The 18,825-nt window shown below is 31.9% G+C and overlaps 2 protein-coding genes across 2 annotated transcripts; both read right to left on the reverse strand.

Moving 5' to 3' along the window:
* Window positions 1-960: 960 nt before the first annotated feature.
* Window positions 961-8,594, reverse strand: LOC120267225 (loricrin-like). The gene is made up of 2 exons (XM_039274915.1): window positions 8,468-8,594; window positions 961-1,199 (listed from the first exon to the last, which is right to left on the reverse strand). Exons 1-2 carry the CDS (start codon window positions 8,592-8,594, stop codon window positions 961-963), a joined length of 366 nt encoding a protein of 121 aa, XP_039130849.1.
* Window positions 8,595-17,941: 9,347 nt separating this feature from the next.
* LOC120267226 (loricrin-like) lies at window positions 17,942-18,367 on the reverse strand. Its single transcript, XM_039274916.1, has one exon. It carries the CDS (start codon window positions 18,365-18,367, stop codon window positions 17,942-17,944), a length of 426 nt encoding a protein of 141 aa, XP_039130850.1.
* Between the last annotated feature and the right edge of the window lie 458 nt (window positions 18,368-18,825).

Below are 18,825 nucleotides of genomic sequence, written 5' to 3' on the forward strand. Positions count from 1 at the left end.
TACGGAATGGTCAAACTGATAGCAACGAAGAGATTCTCACCATATTACGAAACAGGCAGAACTGAAGTCGAACAAATCAAATGAGGAGAAGAACAAGATGTAATGCAACTTCTAGGCATTGTCTATCAGAAACCAAGCAGAAAGCCCTTAAAAAGGTTGAACATGATGTGATTTGGCGCTTTCTTTTCCCACCATTTTCAAGGGCAAAAATGGGATTTCATAACATGGACCCATTTGAAGTGAACGGTAGGGGGTAAAAGGGAAGTTAAACACTAACGGAAGGGTTGTCCGGAGTGTGTAAAAGTAGGAAGGGGTTTTTGGGAAGTTTTGAAAATTACGATGGGTGAACAGTAATTTTCCCATAAATTAATCACTAATCTAATTGTTAATGATTTAATATATAAGAGCATATGGAACAAAATTTGGTAATCTTATAATTTAAATTTATTCATAAATACTAAACTTTCATTTTAATGAAGCAAGAGAATTTAAATATATTTGTGAGGAAAATGGAAACTCATGTTTTTTTTATACAAGAAATACATGACAAGAAACTATCCAGATTATATAAAAAAAAATTGAGATTGAATATTAAAAAAAAAAAGAAAAAAAAAATCTTTAAAAATAAAATTGTATTTCTTTTCCATGAAGAGCAAACAAGCGCATAAATGATTAATAATAATAATAATAATAATAATAATAATAATAATAATAATAACTTGATGAATTCAAATATAAATATAATTTCATGCAACACTAACGTATTAATTAATTTCCCATTAAAAACAAGTATACAAATTTAATATAAAGTATCTAAAATGAAAAGCATAGAAACTTAACACTGTTATTGATAACAAACATTACCATCATGCAGAAAGAAAGTAATCCAAATACATAATACTCCAAATATAATATAATATAATATAATATAATATACCTCAAACTCTTGTTAAAATTATGTCAACAACCAACACCACCACCACCACCACCTCCGCCGCCACCATATCCACCACCTCCTCCTCCTCCATAAGCACCCCCTATAATAATAGTAGCGGCGGCAGCACTGGAGGCAGCACCAGCCGCAGCACTATGAGACCTTTTTTTGGTTGAAACACCATCAGCACCGCTATGAGATCTTTTATTGGTTGAAACGCCATATGCACAAACAAAGACAACAATAGACATGACCAGCACCGAAACTATAATCATGCAAAACATGATATATAATAGTTCCATCAAATGGAGATATGGACTCTCTGTGAACCAACTCATCAATCAACCTAACCATTTTCTTATATAGCATATAAATGGTATGATAGTGATGAACTTACACACACACACGTATTATACTTATAATTTAAACTCTTATATAAAGTATTCTTGATAATTTTTTTAAGTTCTTGGAAATTTCCTTGAATTTAAACTAGGGGGGTTTGTGGTAATGATTCACATTAACTTTCTCGGGGTTATAAAAATACAAGATTTTCTTATTGTATAATTAAAAAATTGGCATTAATTGTAACTTAATTCATTTAATAGGTTTGTTGGAGGTGAGTGGTAAATTTCTTATTTTAGTAAGTGATTGATGGGATTTAAATCACGATATCTCTGCATTGATTAAGAAATCTAAATTAGATGGAGATTGCGAGGTGAATTGATTGAAGGTTATTTTTTATGGAGAGTGAAATTTAGGCTAGTCCCAAAATGAATTCATTAATTAAAGATTATATTTTATTGATTGAGGGCTCTTGGTTAATTGGAGATTACATTGAAAATGATTAGACGCTATTGGCTAATTAAAGGAACACTTTGTTTGAGTTTTTGTTTGAGTTTTTGATTGAAGACCATGTTTGGATGTTGCAAATTAATGTGTTTATTGATTACAACTATTTCCAAAAATAATGATCATCATATTATGCTTCTCTATAATTCCATTAACATATGAATTATGCTTAACCAAAAGATATTAATAAATCATGCTTTTATAATAATTTTTTTTACATGACATTTTGAATTATCCAATAAAGAAACAATTAAAAAAATAAATTAACTAACCGTCATATATTTAATAAATTTTATGTTTTACTTATACAATAAATAAATATTTAAAAAAAAGGTAAACTAACTTTCGTTCTAAAAATGTGATCTTAATTTGATGCTATTGAGAACATCAAAATTAATCTATCTCCTTTGTTCATTATAAGCTGCAAATATTCATGTTAAATTTTTAATCTAAGGTTTTGTCACACTCCAGACCCAATTGGTGATGTCATAGACCGGCCACACACATATGAGGGGTGAACCTCACCTTATATGGAGGGCCACAATTTTTTATTTTTTATTTATCACCTAACATGATATTAAAAATCCAACCATGTGATGCTGAGATAATATATAAGACTTTTCAAGATGTAGAACCACAAGAGATTTTATTGTAAAATATTGGTAGACTACGAGTAGGACAATTTGATCCAAAAAGATTGATGTTTTAGATGCCATCAATCTTAGAGTAATCTCAATTTAAATGATACATGTTCAACAAAAGACAATAGTATATTATTGCCGTCACTATAAGATTCCCTCAAGTGATGAATGAACATCAAGGAACTTAAATGAAAAAACCTATAAGGAGTCCTTTCGTGAGTTTGAGAAAATGATTAATGATCTCAGTTACCCGATAAAATGGATGACAATTACCTATTGGATTACTCAAATGAAAATGAAGAATATTTAGAAACCCAAAACTTAGAAGAAATTGTGTCTAGTGTCATTGAAAATCTAGTTGAAGATGAAGCATAGGATGATTCAACACCCTTTAGAACCAATCAATAGAAAAGAAGAACTCATAACGGCAACAACTCTTCACAATTTTTTTGTGACAATTGTAGAACACGACACGGGAGCTTTTGAATAATGCAATGAGAAAAGGTAGGCATAAAATCCACCTAAATTTAAATTTCAAGAAAAAACAAACAACAGTAGATTCATACTTTACTAATTTGTTCTAGTTATGTTTGTAATTTTAAAAAATTAATAATTTATTATTATTGATGGGACTATAGATTTATATAAAGATTTCCTGAAAATTTATCATTTTATTAATTTATTGAAATTACTAATTTTATAAATTGGCCTAAGTTGAGACCGGAAAAAATATTATTTTAGAGAGACCATATTAATTTATTAAGTATTAATTTATGGAGGCTTAACTGTAATGGTTTAGAATTCTCCTGTATAGAGAATTGAGATTTATGCATATTATTGCTTTAAATTAAAAGAAAATCAGAGTGTTTTATAAATATATCCTAGTAAAAATCCAAAATAATCGATAAATCCTCTTTGAGTTTCTCATGTTATAGATAACTTAAAATTTTGAGATTTTTTTAATATATACGCCTATTTTCATTCACAATATATTTACTTATAAACAACTATATCTTAGAATATTAAAAGCATTATGCCAATAAATATATAACTTATATGGTTATAAACACATTGCTAAATGTATAGAGATTGATATCTTCCATATATATATATATATATAGGTATGTATGTATGTATGTATATCCCTTCACAGAGAGAAAAAGCAACAACTGTGTGCAAAATCATATCCAGAATTAATACATAGAAAATACATTTTTTTTAATGTTAAAAGGTGAGTATTTGGGAACGAAATCTTCATTTATTAACATATGAAGACTTGTTGAGAATATAATTAAAAAAAAAAATCTTTCTTGAAATGAGGAAAACCGAAAGATACTTGCCTAATTAGATTTTTGTTTTTTTTGTTTTAATTGTTCTCTATTTGATAGTAATTAACTTTCAAACTCTGAACCATGCAAAGCATGACTTGTTAGGGATGAAATTAAAGGAAGGTGGTGAAATAAAAAATAATTGAGTGATAGAGTGAGTTAAGGTAGGGTTACTATAACAAGAAATCAAAGTTAGCAGGTTCACATCAACATATCAAATACACATTTATTTTTTGTTGGCCTTATTAATTCCTAATTATCCACTTCTTACTTAAAAAACATAAAAATAAATAAATAAATAAATAAGTAAAAAATAAAGAAAGATCAGGATAGTTTTGAATATATCACAATCAACTTATTTTTTGAATAGAAATAAATAAACTATAATAACCTACATTAAATGAATCATCATTCATTTGTGAGAAGAACGGCCATTCCATGGTTAACTAATGCATATCAGGTCTCCGCGGCTTCTCCATGAAAACATGGTTAGAAGCAAGATATTTATTATGTTTAAAATTGTTGGGGTTCAGCCCATTTGGGCTTAGACTATGTGAGTAAACCCTGAGAGAGAGAGAGAGAGAGAGAGAGAGAGAGAGAGAGAGCATCCTTGCTAGCAGTGACAGAATCAGAAGCAAAATAAAGGGTTCTCATATAAAAAATTTTTTGAAATTTTTTTAATTTAAAAAATATAATTAGATTAGTTGAATGACATATTTATTATAGTTTAGCCGATCCAATTGTTAGAAAAAAAAATACATTTATAATTTTTTTATGAAAGACAAAATAAAAAATTAAGGCCCAAACAATAATTTTTTATAAATAGTTTCTAAAAATATATATTTATATAAATATTTTTTAAAATATATACATATATATATATATATATATTTATATGTTATATCCTAACTAATAAAAATCACAGGTTTAACTGATAAATGTTTGAAATTTTTTTTTATTTTTATTCTATATACACTAATTTGTAATAAACGAAGGCTAAACAATAATTTTTTTGAAAAAAAATTATTTATATTATATAAACCAATTTATAAAATATATAAATAATAATTATTAATTTTGTTCCAAACACTATTTTTTTTAAAACTATCAGTATTAATTTGTAAAAAATTAATATTTTTAAAAAATAAAAATAATGATCCAATGAATTATTAATATATATATATATATATATGAGAGAGAGAGAGAGAGAGAGAGAGAGAGAGTGAGTGAGAAGATAGAGGGGATGCTTCTAAGTTCCAACTCGATCCCTCCCTGAGTCCCTCCAATATATATATAGTATTGGTTGGTTGGGGCCAAGGGGGTGCTCAAGCACCCCCTTGGCCCCCGCCATCCGCCCCTGCTTGCTAATAAGGTTCTTAATCCTTTAAGTTGATTTCCCTAAATCCTTCTTGATATCATTGTATCCATCTTCGAATAAGATGATGTATGCATGTCTTGTTGAGTCTCTCCTTCAATACTCATGTTTTTCAACTTATATACCTCTAGTTAGCTAGAGACTTATTTGTAAACTCCATTAATTGACATAGTGGACACATTGTAAAAGGCTCTAAGGAGTCCCATGGTTTTTATCTCGATTCGAAGGGTTTTCACACTAAAATTGATGTCTTGTATTGTTTGCTTGCATTCTCATCGTCTTTGTAGTTATTAGGGTAAATTTTTCCAGTGAGTACCTAAGTTTGGCCATATATCAGTTTGAGCACTAATTTTCAATTTGTATCAAAATGAGCACCAAGTTTTAATTTCATTTCTCCGGCGGGGTAATTGGGAATTTTCAGTGGATTTTTGGTGATGTGGATGACGAAAAGCTTGCGTGGATACCCTAGGTCCACGTCACCGACTCGTCAGCTCAGCTACTTAACCAATGTGGTGTTTTTTTTGTCCACATAGGAGGTACACGTTACCTATTGTACGTCCTAAGTGGATCAAAAAAAGCCACATTGGTTAACTAACTTAGTTGGTGAGTCGGTAACTTGGACCCAGGGCATCCATGCAAGCTTTCCGGCGTCCACATCACCAAAAATCCACTTAAAACCCCCAATTACCATGCCGAAGAAATGAAATTAAATTTCGGTGCTCATTTTGATACAAATTGAAAGTTAGTGCTCAAACTGATATATGACTAAACTTAGGTACTCACTGGAAAAATTTACTCGTAGTTATTACCTACTTCAAAGTCACAAAGAGGGGTTGTAATCACACTCTTAAGAGTTGTATTTGACTTAAGAGAGTCTTGAGCCAGTATAGAGGTTGCATGGATTGTTTAGGATGCATACAAGTTGTCATATGGGCATATGAGAGGCCATATAGACATTCAGAGAGTTTTCACCAGAGCATACGGATGTCATACGGCCGGTATAGAGGTCGTATAGGATTTTCCAAAGATTTTGCACTAAGTCATATGGGCGGCATGCCAACCGTATATATAGAGATCAATGTTTTCAGAACTGGACCGAACCGGCCGGTCGGACCGGCAGAACCGAGAATCGGCATGCAGTCCGGTCCGGTTCTATAGAACTGGTTGATCGGGAGTCAACTTGTTCAAACCCGGCGAACCACCCGGTTCTAAAAATTTGCTTTAACTTTAATAGTTTCACAACTTTCACGGGCTTCAATTCAGTGAATCACCTACCTCCAACTCCAAGTTCATTGAACTGAGCCCCTTCTCTCTCTCTCTCTCTCTGGTATTCACTGGCAAGCAATCCCTTATTCATTTTGGTTTTCAACTTTTTATTTTTTTCACTGCATTTCAGTCCATACAAAAAAAAAAATTTCACTCTCTCTCTCTCTCTCATGCAACCCTTTTCATTTTGCATGCAACCATTGCACATGCAAACCCTTTTTCATTTTGGTTTTCAACTTTTTATTTTTTTTACTGTATTTCAGTCTATATAAAAAAAAATTTCACTGCATTTCAGTCCATATAAAAAATTTTATTTATAATTTTTTCATTTGATTAAATTGGACATGAAATATATATGTGAGTTTAGAATTTTAGAATATATATATATATAATTATTACATCATCCGGTTCGACCAAACCGGGTCATCCGGTCCAACCAATTGACCCATGACCCAGTTGCTTGGTCGGTTCACTTTCCGGTTCGGTTCTGAAAACATTGATAGAGATCGCATGCATAAATAGTAAATTGCTACAGTACTGTGAACAACGTTTTGCTTCAGTAATTTCTGTATTGTTGTAGTGCAGGTAACCTCGACAATAATATTACATTCCAATAACAATAATTTTATATTTAAAAATCAAATATATCAAATTAATTTATAATATATATGTAGAGCAGTCAAAACGGGTTGGCGGGGCGGGCCGGCCCGCGGCCCGCCAAAACCCGCCATTTGATCGAGGGCAGGGCGGGCAGAAATGCCAACCCGACCCGACCCGTTTTGGGTTGTGGGTTGGGCGGGCCGGCCCGCTAAAAAAATCAAAAATAATTTATTTATTTTATTTTTATAAATGTTGTAATATATGAAACATTGAAACATTCATTATAAATTCATAAAAAAACTAAATTAAAAATTAAAACATGCAATAATTAACAAAAATAAAAACATCCATTATAATATTCAAAACCTAACAAAAATCAACAATAATTACAAAATCTCTAAATAAAAAAACACTATTATAAATTTACAATCAACAAAAATTTAAAAAAACAACAACAAACCACAAGATAAAACATTTATTACAATTATAACATTCATCCATTACTAATCGATAAAAAAAATTTAACAAAAATTAACAAAGCACAAAAATAAAAAAACATCCATTACAATCATAATATTCATCAAAAATCAACAAGTCATTAAATTGTTTTTGTTATCTCCATATTTCTTTTTAAAAACATAATTAAATGCATATTAAAGTTCATTAAAATTATTTATTTATTTTTTAATTTAAATCCTTAACAATATGTCAATATCAATATATATATATATATATATATTATATAAAATACATTATATATATTAGAGGCGGGCAGTGGGTCGACCCGCCCCAACCCTGACCCGCCCGCCCAACCCGCGGCCCGCGGGTTGGCCCGTTAGAGCCCGCCTCAGCGGGCCTATAAAATACTGAACCCAACCCGCCAATTTTTTTATTGGCAGGGGCGGGTCAGCCCGGGCGGGCGAGGGCTGGCTAGGGCCAAGCTCGAATTGACAGCTCTATATATATGGATATATACTCAATAGTTTTTAAAGAGGCACTATTTTAAATTAATAAAAAACTAATTAAATGTTAATTCTTTCATATACTCATATTTTTTTTAATACGAGAAATATATGATGAGAAACTAGCCAGATTATATATAAAGATTGAGATTGAATCTAAAAAAAAATCTTTAAAAATCAAATTGTATTTCTTTTTCATGAAGAGCAAATAAGTGCAAAAATTAAAAAATAATGATAATTTGATGAATTCAAATATAAATATAATTTCATGCAACACTAACATATTTCCCATTAAAAACAAGTATATAAATTAATAAAAACATATTCAAAAATATCTAAATGAAAAGCATAGAAACTTGACAATAACTCTGTTATTGATAACAGACATTACTAATAACTCTATTATTGATAACAAACATTACTATCACGCAGAAAGAAAGTAATTCAAATAACTGCTACTCCAAATACAATATATTGTAATATACCCTCAAACCCATTGTTATTTCAACAACCAACACTACCACCAACACCACCACCTCCACAACAGCCACTGCAGCCACCGCCACAGCCAGCCCCCGCCACCTCCACATCCATCATCTCTCTCGCCACCACATCCACCACCTCTTCCCTCACCTCCATAAGCACCCTCTATACTAATGGTAGCTGCGGCAACACTGGCAACATCATTATGAGACCTTTTTTTGGTTGCATGTGAGGAAGCACGGAACTAGTTTGGCAATTCGCCAAACACTTGATCTGCAATATCAAAATTGATGAGTGTACAAAATTCTAATATTTAATATTATTTTTTACACTCATTAGGCATGTACTAGAAATATATTGTGGAATTCGGCACTAAACATAGTGTGTTTTGCATTCTCAGACTAATTTGATAGGGACGCAAGTGTACATGCCGATCACATAATAAAGTGTGCGTAAGTGCAGAGTGTTGGCCCACAGGGAAGACAGTGAATATTAGTAATACCTCTAGATTTGAAAAATAGCCTGAATAGTAGAGTGCTTGTGTGTAAACAAGAAAAAAACACGAAGACAAGAAAATACGTGAAATAGTATGAGGAAATTCAAAGAAGAAAGCGATGTTTGGGCATAGTATCCCTCTTGGATTGTTGAGTATAGGATAATGGTTGTCTAAACATGCAACCCTATTTGAACCGAAAGGTTTCCAGAATTATACTAAACTCCAATTTTTTAGTCGAAGAGTAACTGAGTAGGTACATAGCTAATATAAATATCCACACAATCGCATTAACACTCTTTGAAATTTCACTGTAAGCTAATGGCAATCTCTTAAGTTAATAATCTCCCCCTAGAGAGAGATTACCTCAATTTGAATACATAGCAGAAATGCAATTTCTCCTAAAATCCACTCCACATGATTGCAAAGAGCAAGGAGATTGCTAACAACTCACTCGGGAAAATTGAAGGAGACGAAGTCTCCAAAGTACCCTATACCTAAGCTTACTCAAAATTCCCTCTAATCACGGCATGCCTATACTAGGTGGGTATTTCTACTCGTCACGTAGCACATCAAATATGATAGCTAGGGCTTTCGCATGGTTAGAAGCCAAGCATTCAAACATGCAATTAGATTCAAATAGATATGATTATAACTATGAAATCAATTAAAGCATCAAAAGAGCCAACAACCAAAGCCATAGAAATAAACCCTAGAGTTCAACTACTCCCAAACATCTACAAATTTGCCCTCCATTTCTTCTTTTGGATGAATGGAGCTATAGTTGGTTTGTGAGTTTGATTTAGAGCTTGATATATGTTCATTTTATTTATTGTTCGTGAATCTTGAAAGAAGTGTTTCTCTTGGTTTGTATGACTCTGATCTAGGGTAGTCTTGGGATGTTCTTCTTCCTTGATTTCGGAGTTACTGTATCACTGATAGGATTTTATTGATTTTTTGAGTTCCTTGGTTTAGAGTAAAGCCCTAGCCTCTAGGATTTCATTGGTGACTTTGAAACCAAGTTTTGAGACAAACCTTGGATCGATTTAGGGTTTCTTATCTTTAGTGAAATCTAGGGTTCATTGGTTGTGGTTTGCTTTATTTAACTCTTGTTTGTTCTTTCTGTTAGTGTTTCGGCTAGGCTTTGAGATCAAGGCTCTAGGCAAGGAACCGGCTAAAGATTAGCAAGCTGGAGGTTTAAATCGCCTTAGAGTGAGTAGGGTTTATATTAATGCACATTTTAGTAGAATTTGATTTAAATGTCGTCTTTGTGTGATTTATAACCGTGTCTCGGTTTTATCGTATTCAATTCATTGTGTTGATCTATTTGGATGATTCTTCCCGGCCTTTGAGTTACGTTCGGAAAACTCTTGTTGGTTAATCAAAACTATTATGCTTTTGTTGCTTCATGCTTTGAGAAATGAAAATGATTCTTGCGGGCATGTTTACTTATTGTTGAGTTTTTACTATTAAGACTTATGGATTTAGTTTTCATCCTAAGTTGGAGATGGTGTCCTTGATCTGGAATATATGCTTGTTACATATATATTGTACTATTAAGCTTCTACAAGTTTTGATAGTGATCGTGCGGCGCCCTGCCCTACTACAGTAGGCGGTCCTCACGGCCAGTCTGTTGAGGTAGTGTGAAGACCCGAGTTTATGGTCCAGTTTAGGTGGCTCTTAGAACCCTGATGGATACACACTGAGAATTCGGGATCACCACACTAGCTCTCCGTGGGCTAACGTCAAAGTTATGAACACTTTGACAACTCTCAACCTAGTCGCAACGATAGTAAGTTAGAGAGTGTTTGTAAGCCATTGCTCATTCCTATAAATTGAAATTTTCGTATTTTAGAAAAATTTGATTTCATGAAATCATCCTTTTGAGTAGCATTCACTTGTTTACATTTTGGATCAATGTTTCGATGACTTATTTATCTTGTAAAGATTATTGAAACTTGTTTTGTGTAAGTCCATGGAGTCTAAACTGTTGAAATGATTTCTTGATTGAAAATGTATCTTTTATGAGAGTTATTGATTTGATTCTTGTGTAGTATGTTCATCCATTCTTGTGTGAAATGTCAAAATTCATGTTTTAATGCGAGATGTTATTTAAGAAAATCCTTTGGTTTATTTTATTATTATGCTAAAATTGTGCTAACCCATTCACTAAGTGACTTAGGTTACTCACCACCTCCCTCATTTCCAGGCTTTAGCAAGTAGTAGCGAGGTGGTCAGTGAAGTGTTGGGCATTGTACTCTTTATCTTGCTATTTCCTATCCTATGTATGTTTCTTATTGAACATGTAGCTTTGTATAAGAACATGGATCCACTAGTGTATTTGCCACTCTATCTGTATGTTTTGTATGTTGACTATTTCTGTTGAAACCTTGTACTATTCATGATCAGTATGTTTCTTGAATTCTATTAATAGGTTTGTTGTTGTTGCTTCTTCTGCGCATTAGACATATGGCGACTCGAGGGTAGAGTGGTGTGGTATCCCTTCTCAGGCCGTCATAGTGGTTGTCGCGCCCCAGGGCCCGTGGGTCGAGGCGTAATAGTAAGTCTCGTGACCCATCTTCTCCAGCTACTTACGGCCACGTCCTTACACCAATAAGCAACCCGTAAGCAGCGGAATATAAATAGGCCTGATGAGGATTCTTAGGGTAATTTTTAATTCTTTTCATGGAGGCGATGCTAGAGAAGAAAGGAGGCGAATCTCGAAGACTTCATAAGCAGTGGCAGAACTAGCACCAAAATTGAGAGGGTGTTCAATTTAAATTTAAAAAGATTTATAAATATTAAACAATTCTATTAATTCAAACTTAAAATCAATATTTTAACAATATAAAATATACATCGATCCAAAAAATTTTATTTGCATGTAAAAACCTATCATATCTACATAGTTAAGAATTAACTCAACTAATAGTTAAGCACTAAATCAAAAAATAATAAAATTAAAAAAAATTAACACATTCACAATCTAATTCAATTATTAAATACAATAATTGTTCAATAAATAATCTAATAAATAATCAAAATTTTTATAACAATTAATTATATTAAACATCTAACAGTTGTTCACAACAATTTTCATAAAAAAAATAATCAAACTAACAGATAATCACACAAAAAATTAAACAAATTAAGTTAGATATAAAGCAAATAAGATAAATCTTTATGAAAAATAAAACATAAACTCAAAAGAGATTGCAAAAGAGAAAAAAAAACCTCACTAATCAATGCATTCTATAATGATTTTTCTAGAGATTTTGAGGAAGCAATTATATTTTTGTAAGATTTTATTTTTATTACTATTTTTTACATTAAGATCCTAAAAATTGATAATTACATATTGATAAGTTTAATAAAAACATATCTAAATATAAAATTTAAAGACAAAATATTTGAAAATATCATGACTAGCCATATTAGTTGTTGTTATTATTTTTCTTTTTATGAAAAAGTGGATAAACCACAAAATTTAGTTGTTATTATAAATCATCGATTTTATTATTTTCATTTAATTTATTTTAAATAATGTTGGTAGAATTTTAAAATAAATAAATAAAGAATATCACTTTTCATATATAAACTATAATTATTAATAATTTAATAATATTATATATATATATATATATATTCATTTTCAAGGGCAAGGGGGTGCTCAAGCACCCCCTTGCCCCCCTTGGTTCCGCTTATGTTCATAGGTGAATTTTATAGTAGATTTGGATCCAACATCATGGGGAAAGAGATCGTAGCCGTCAAGCTTACCTTGGCGGTGTTTATAGGAGTTTCTTTGGAGTTTTCCTGCGATCTATCTCTGGTACGATTGAGAAGAGGGTTTCTATGTTTACATTCATTCTCATCGTGTCTTATATTTTGGATGCTCGCCCTCTATTAATGGAGAGCTAATTTGTTAGATGTTTGGGCATAGTTGAACTCTACGATTTATCTTTTAACATTAGTTGTGGATTTATGTGATTTACTTGTTTTCCTTATTATAATCCATGTAATTTGAATCTAAAGCCTGTTTGAATGCTTGATTGCTATTGTGGCAAAACAACTAATTATCATACTCGATGTGCTTTGTGAAGAGTAGAAATACACACTTAGTATAAGCATACCGGAAATAAAAGGAATTGTGAGTAAGCTTATAAATATAGTACTCCCTCCGTTCCTTTTTATCTGTCGTGAATAACCGAATCTCACATACCAAAAAAGTTGGTTATTTCACATAATTTAATAAAAAAAATTAGTTATATTTCCAAAATTACCCCTAATTTATATCTTCACATTTCTGTCTCATATTAAATTTCAAGAAGGGAATTGAATAGAGTGTTAGGGTAATTTTGGAAAAAAAAACAATAAATGCTTCTTGATATTCAAAAATGACAGATAAAAAGGAACATGGGTTTATGACAGATAAAAAGGAATGGAGGGAGTACTTTGGAGACCTCGTCTTCTCAATTCTCCTAAGTGTGTTAAAGAAAATTTTCGTGCTCTTTGAAAATCATGTGGAAAAGATTTTAGGAGGAATATCATCTTTATTCTATATTCAGATTAGGGTTAATTTCTCTTCCTAAGGGAAATTACTTAAGAAATTCTTTTTAACTCACATTGAGTTTTCACGGAGTGTTAATGCAATTGTGTGGTGATTGCCGTTAGATAATATCGCAAAATTAAATAACATCGTCAAAGGCATGCGGAAGCAATAATAAATTTGTTATATGATCTAATTGTTTTAATACACACCATAATTTAATTAAAAAGCCTAGAAAATTAGCTCTTAATGTTTGAAAGCCTATCGTTTGATGTGCCGAATTTGCCCCTCGGATTGTCGTTGATCTTAGCGCCAAAAAAAAGTCCCACGTATCTAGATCACACGCTAGAATTAAGAAACAATCTCCTCTTTTTCTCCAAATAGCGGCTAGGGTTAGAAAGGAAGAGAAAACTTGGGGATTTTCTCATTAGAGAATTTATTGATTTATTCTAGGGCTAGATAGGAGTCATATTTATAGAGACTTCATAAAACATAATAAACATTATTCAATTATGAAGTGTTATTCAAAATATGAACTTTCATAATATGATAAACATTATCATAGAAGTTCTATTAAAAATATGAGTCCTAATGTAACTAAAACTACTTTTGTGTTTGAATCCTTATAATTTTGATTATCTATTCCACTCCATTGAATTTAAATTAAAATTTAAACTTAAGACAAAAACCTTAAACTAATTTACAGTTTCACTTATTCCATGAAGTAAAATTGTAAATTGACAATTTTACCCATGTACTCAAAAACGAGATTGATTCTTTATTCTTTTAAGCATAACTCCCTAGGTTCGTTCCGATTAGCAATGGGAGGATACCAAAGGACGTAGGTGACACCTAGCTAGCCCTATGACCCCACGTCATAACCCAATTAAACACGAATGAGTAGCTTATTACAAATATTTCTGATTATGATTACGATATATGTATAAATTTTTCATTCTTGTATCCCAACTGAGCGAGAGCCATGGTAATTGTCAAACTCATTGAACTCGATCATATGCAAATAACTATAGTGGAGTGAGATTACCAAACTACCGTTCGTGTCCCACACAATTAGTTTGTCTGTCTTGGCCAAGGTCTTCTAATCTAACATATTTATAATTGCATAGGATACTAATTCGTTTACTTCCAAAAGAACGAATTCATTCTTGGTGATCACTTCCAACTGCTATTTTCCCAGCATAGTCACACTTTGAGGTCGGCCCTACCAAAAAGTAAACTGAGCCTAACGACTCTAGTAACAGACTAGACGTTATAAATATATTATGATCATGATACCTTAGGTCTAAGGTCCACTCATATGATCATAACCAACAATCCCAATTATTGACTGTCAAAGAGTAAAACCTATGTGATTGGATTGTTGTGAGTCATGTTCGAATACACCAATTCCAATGATACATTTATGACATATGCTCTCACTATTCTATAAAGTTCAACTAGCACTCTTTGTTAAAGTATATGTCATACAAATCCTTGCGAACCTTCAACGCCTAATTAAATATTCTCCAATTTGCGAACTATTTAAGTGTATAAGTACCAAACCCTTCTAGTGCTCTCCTCTTTATCCCATAAAAAGTAGAAAGTTTAATTTAATACACATGAACTATGATATTTAAAACTAATTAAAATGTCATCACAAGATTTATATGAACATCAAAATAAATGTCTATTTAATAATAATAAGAATGTATAATACAAATGAAATGCCCTAATACAAGAATTCTCGTTGGCATTCGAGGGCATAATCCTAACAACTGCATCAGTATTGCACTGATTCAATAACTCTTCACCCTTGAAAGAGGGGTTTAGTATGATTTAGATTACATCTTGGTTCAAATAAGATTGCATGCTTAAACAACCTTTGTCACGCACTTTAGAAACTCCTAGAGGGATGTAGCCCCGGAAATCGTTTCTTCCCTTGATATCTCTACTCTTTTATTCCATACTTATTGATTTATTTACTTTCTTGTAATCACACACATCATTCTTTTGGTTAGCCTAATTTTCTGAATTAGGGTTACTACTAGTAATCTCATTTTTCCTTATGAACCGACATCTTGCTTTTTAGCACTCTATTACTACAAGATTGACACGTACACTTGTGTTCCCAACAACAATACCTAGCAATGGCACAATGAATAGACGATAAAAGAACAAAATACAACCAATCTCATAAAAATAAAATAATATGCACTAATTTAATGTGGTTCGAGTAAGAACAAGCCTACATCCACGGAAGAACAATGCTTCACTATATCATGAGGTATAACAAAAGTACAAAAATACAAGAAATAAGCATAAAGCTACAAGAGGATAACGTACGAAACTCTATGAACTTAACCTCACATAAAAACAAGGATCTTACCTTGCTTTAATGAGATCAAGCAAAAACAAGAGCTCTCCTCTACACCTTTTTTTCACTCATTTCACTTTCAAAATAGAAGAGAACTCACCATATCTATTTCTCTCTCTTTTCTCTCGTTACACAACACCAAACAAACATAACCCTATATAAACAATAAAGTAATCCAGACAGTTGGATTAAAAAAGATCAAGATTTAGTTTCATCCCAATGATATTAAGTCAATATTTAACATTTTTTATTGAAACAGTATCCGTATACCATTATGAAATCTTTTTTTGGTTGAAAACCCATTAGCACAAACAAAGACTACAATAGACATGAACGACACCGAAACTATAATCATGAAAAGCATGATAAAAGTTACCATTCTTTCTTATTTTCATATAAATGGTAACGTGATGAACTTACATGCATATATGTTAATTAATTATATATATAATGTAAAGTACTCTTGATAATTCTCTCAAGTTTCTCGACTTTTTAGATAAATGATGGTGGAAGATATTCTTCAGCCAAATCTAGTGTTGGTCTTGAATTGACTACTACCGAAGAGAGGCTTCCCCTGGAGCCTTCATCAAAGAAAATCATTTTTCTAGGTCAAAATTCTTTACATCTTTCCTGTATTCTGTTCTGGTTTCCGCTTTCTTTGAAAATGACCTCCAATGAAATGAATAAAGCCCTTGGGCCATTTACCTAATACTTTTCCTTGATAAGTTACAATCATGTGTCTGTCACTTTCTCTTTGGGATTTACTTCGTTACCTCGCCATCCTTGTGAATTGTGAGCCTCCCTCTGACCTTGTTAAACTTGGTGGCATAGTCTTGTCTCTCTCTCTCTTCTAGTGCTTAAGTGGTTAGAAAAATCAACAGCCTTGAGAGCAATAGTAACTTTTCCGTTAAATTTTTCTATTACTTCCTCAATAATGGTGGATTTAGGTGTTCGGTAGAACCAACTCTTTGAAAGATCTCTATAATCATAAAATTGTAATTTTAATTGGTTTATTTAGGATAACAAAATTTTAACATTCAACAATCTTATTTGATAAGGCCATAATATAGTCTATTTAGAGCAACATGTGTGTTTGTTACACCAATGTGAAAATGAAAGACCCTTATTCTTATAATATCTTTTTAATTCTGGAATATTGAACTGTTTTGAACATGTATTCAGTTTTTTTTTTTTTTTTAATTACCTCATTTTAATGGGAGAGACCTCATCATTTTAGCTTGTTGCTTTGACTTTCGTCTCATTGATACATAGGATCTTTTCATGTGGATTACTTTTTGAAATATTGGTGTGAGCAAAATAATCACATTTTTACTAACAATTTCATTCTACAGTTATTGATTTTTACTAAAATTAATTCTAGTTTTCTTTTCTATTTCTTTCAGAATCCATATGTAAAAAATAAATAAGCTAGAGAACTCTAGGTCCAATCATAATTTTAACTGATAGCTCAATAATATGACACAAAAATGCAAGAAAGAAGGTAAGAATTTGAATTCTTCCTTACAGTATTATTCATGCACTATACACTTGGGTTCAGTACTACTCCTATAGTGTTCACGGGTCTGCCGTAATTATTACACATCCATATCTACTTGTCCTTTAATAATTTTTTTGATTGGGGGCACTTATGGCCTATTAATAATAATAATAATAATAATAATAATAATAATAATAATAATAATAAAGTAGCCTTAACTTCATTAGTTACCATCAACTTTGTCAAAGGAGTTTGACATTCACTTTGTATGTGTTGCCCTTGAAAAAGGATTACGATGATTGTCTCTCAAAACTTTGTATTTTATTTTTTTAATATATTTTCTGATTTATTATTTAAAAAAAAATCTCAAACGAATATCTATGGATATACTGATATACATTCACATATAATAAAAAAAAACAACTATATCATCACAAAATTGAGTAACCACATGTACCATTTATACCTACCTAAAAAGAAACAGAGTATCATACTCTGTTTTTATTTGACGTATATATATATCTATATCTATATATATTATTAATATAAACCACTGAGCATGTATATGTGTGGCACAAGCTTTCTCCAGACTTCAACCACCGCCGCAACCGCCGCCGCAACCACTGCCGCCACAGCCGCCGCCACCGCAACAGTCTCCACCACCACAGCACCCACCAAGGCCACCACCACAGCACCCAAAATCACTAGTATTATCGGCAGCACCGACGGCAAGTCCAGCAACAGCACCAGCTGCCAAACCGCTGCGGTTGCCGCCACCTTTTTCAGCTGCCGTATTTGGATTAGAACCTGCACCGGCACCATAATAAGCTACACTTTGTGGCTTCTTCTTCTTCTTTGGACGAAGCCCACATGCAAATATTATCATGGACATGATCATCACTGAAGCTACAACCATGCAAACTATTACAAGAGTTCCATCAACTGCAGATGATGATGATGATGATGATGATGATGACGTGGCTTCTCTACCAACCAACGTAGCTAAAATCCTTGCCATGTTTCGATATTATTAGTGATTGAAGATGATGAAGGAAACTTATATAAGTTAAGAGATCTCAAGTCTTCTTCTCTTTTTGTGTATTTCTACTAGGAGAAGGAGTGGAATTGCATTATAATTAAGTCTTTGTTTTTAATACAAATCAAATTCTGAGAGAGATTCGGACCAACATGATCAATGTGATTTCTCCGCCGGGATTCTTGTATTTCGCTGTGATTGACATGTTTTGAATAAGTCAACACGTTGACTTTGAAGATATATATATTGCAATTGTTGAGAATCTTCATGTAAGCCTTCAATTTGTTTTGAAAGCCAAATTATAGATATATAAATACACACTCAGAATATATTTTTTTTATATTTTGTTAAAAATATTTATACATAATTATATCTCACAATATCTAAAACAATTAGATAAAAACAAATTAATATATAATTTATTGCATTGTTATAAACGC

This window comes from Dioscorea cayenensis, chromosome 8, assembly GCF_009730915.1.
Source record: "Dioscorea cayenensis subsp. rotundata cultivar TDr96_F1 chromosome 8, TDr96_F1_v2_PseudoChromosome.rev07_lg8_w22 25.fasta, whole genome shotgun sequence".
Classification (NCBI taxonomy): domain Eukaryota; kingdom Viridiplantae; phylum Streptophyta; class Magnoliopsida; order Dioscoreales; family Dioscoreaceae; genus Dioscorea; species Dioscorea cayenensis.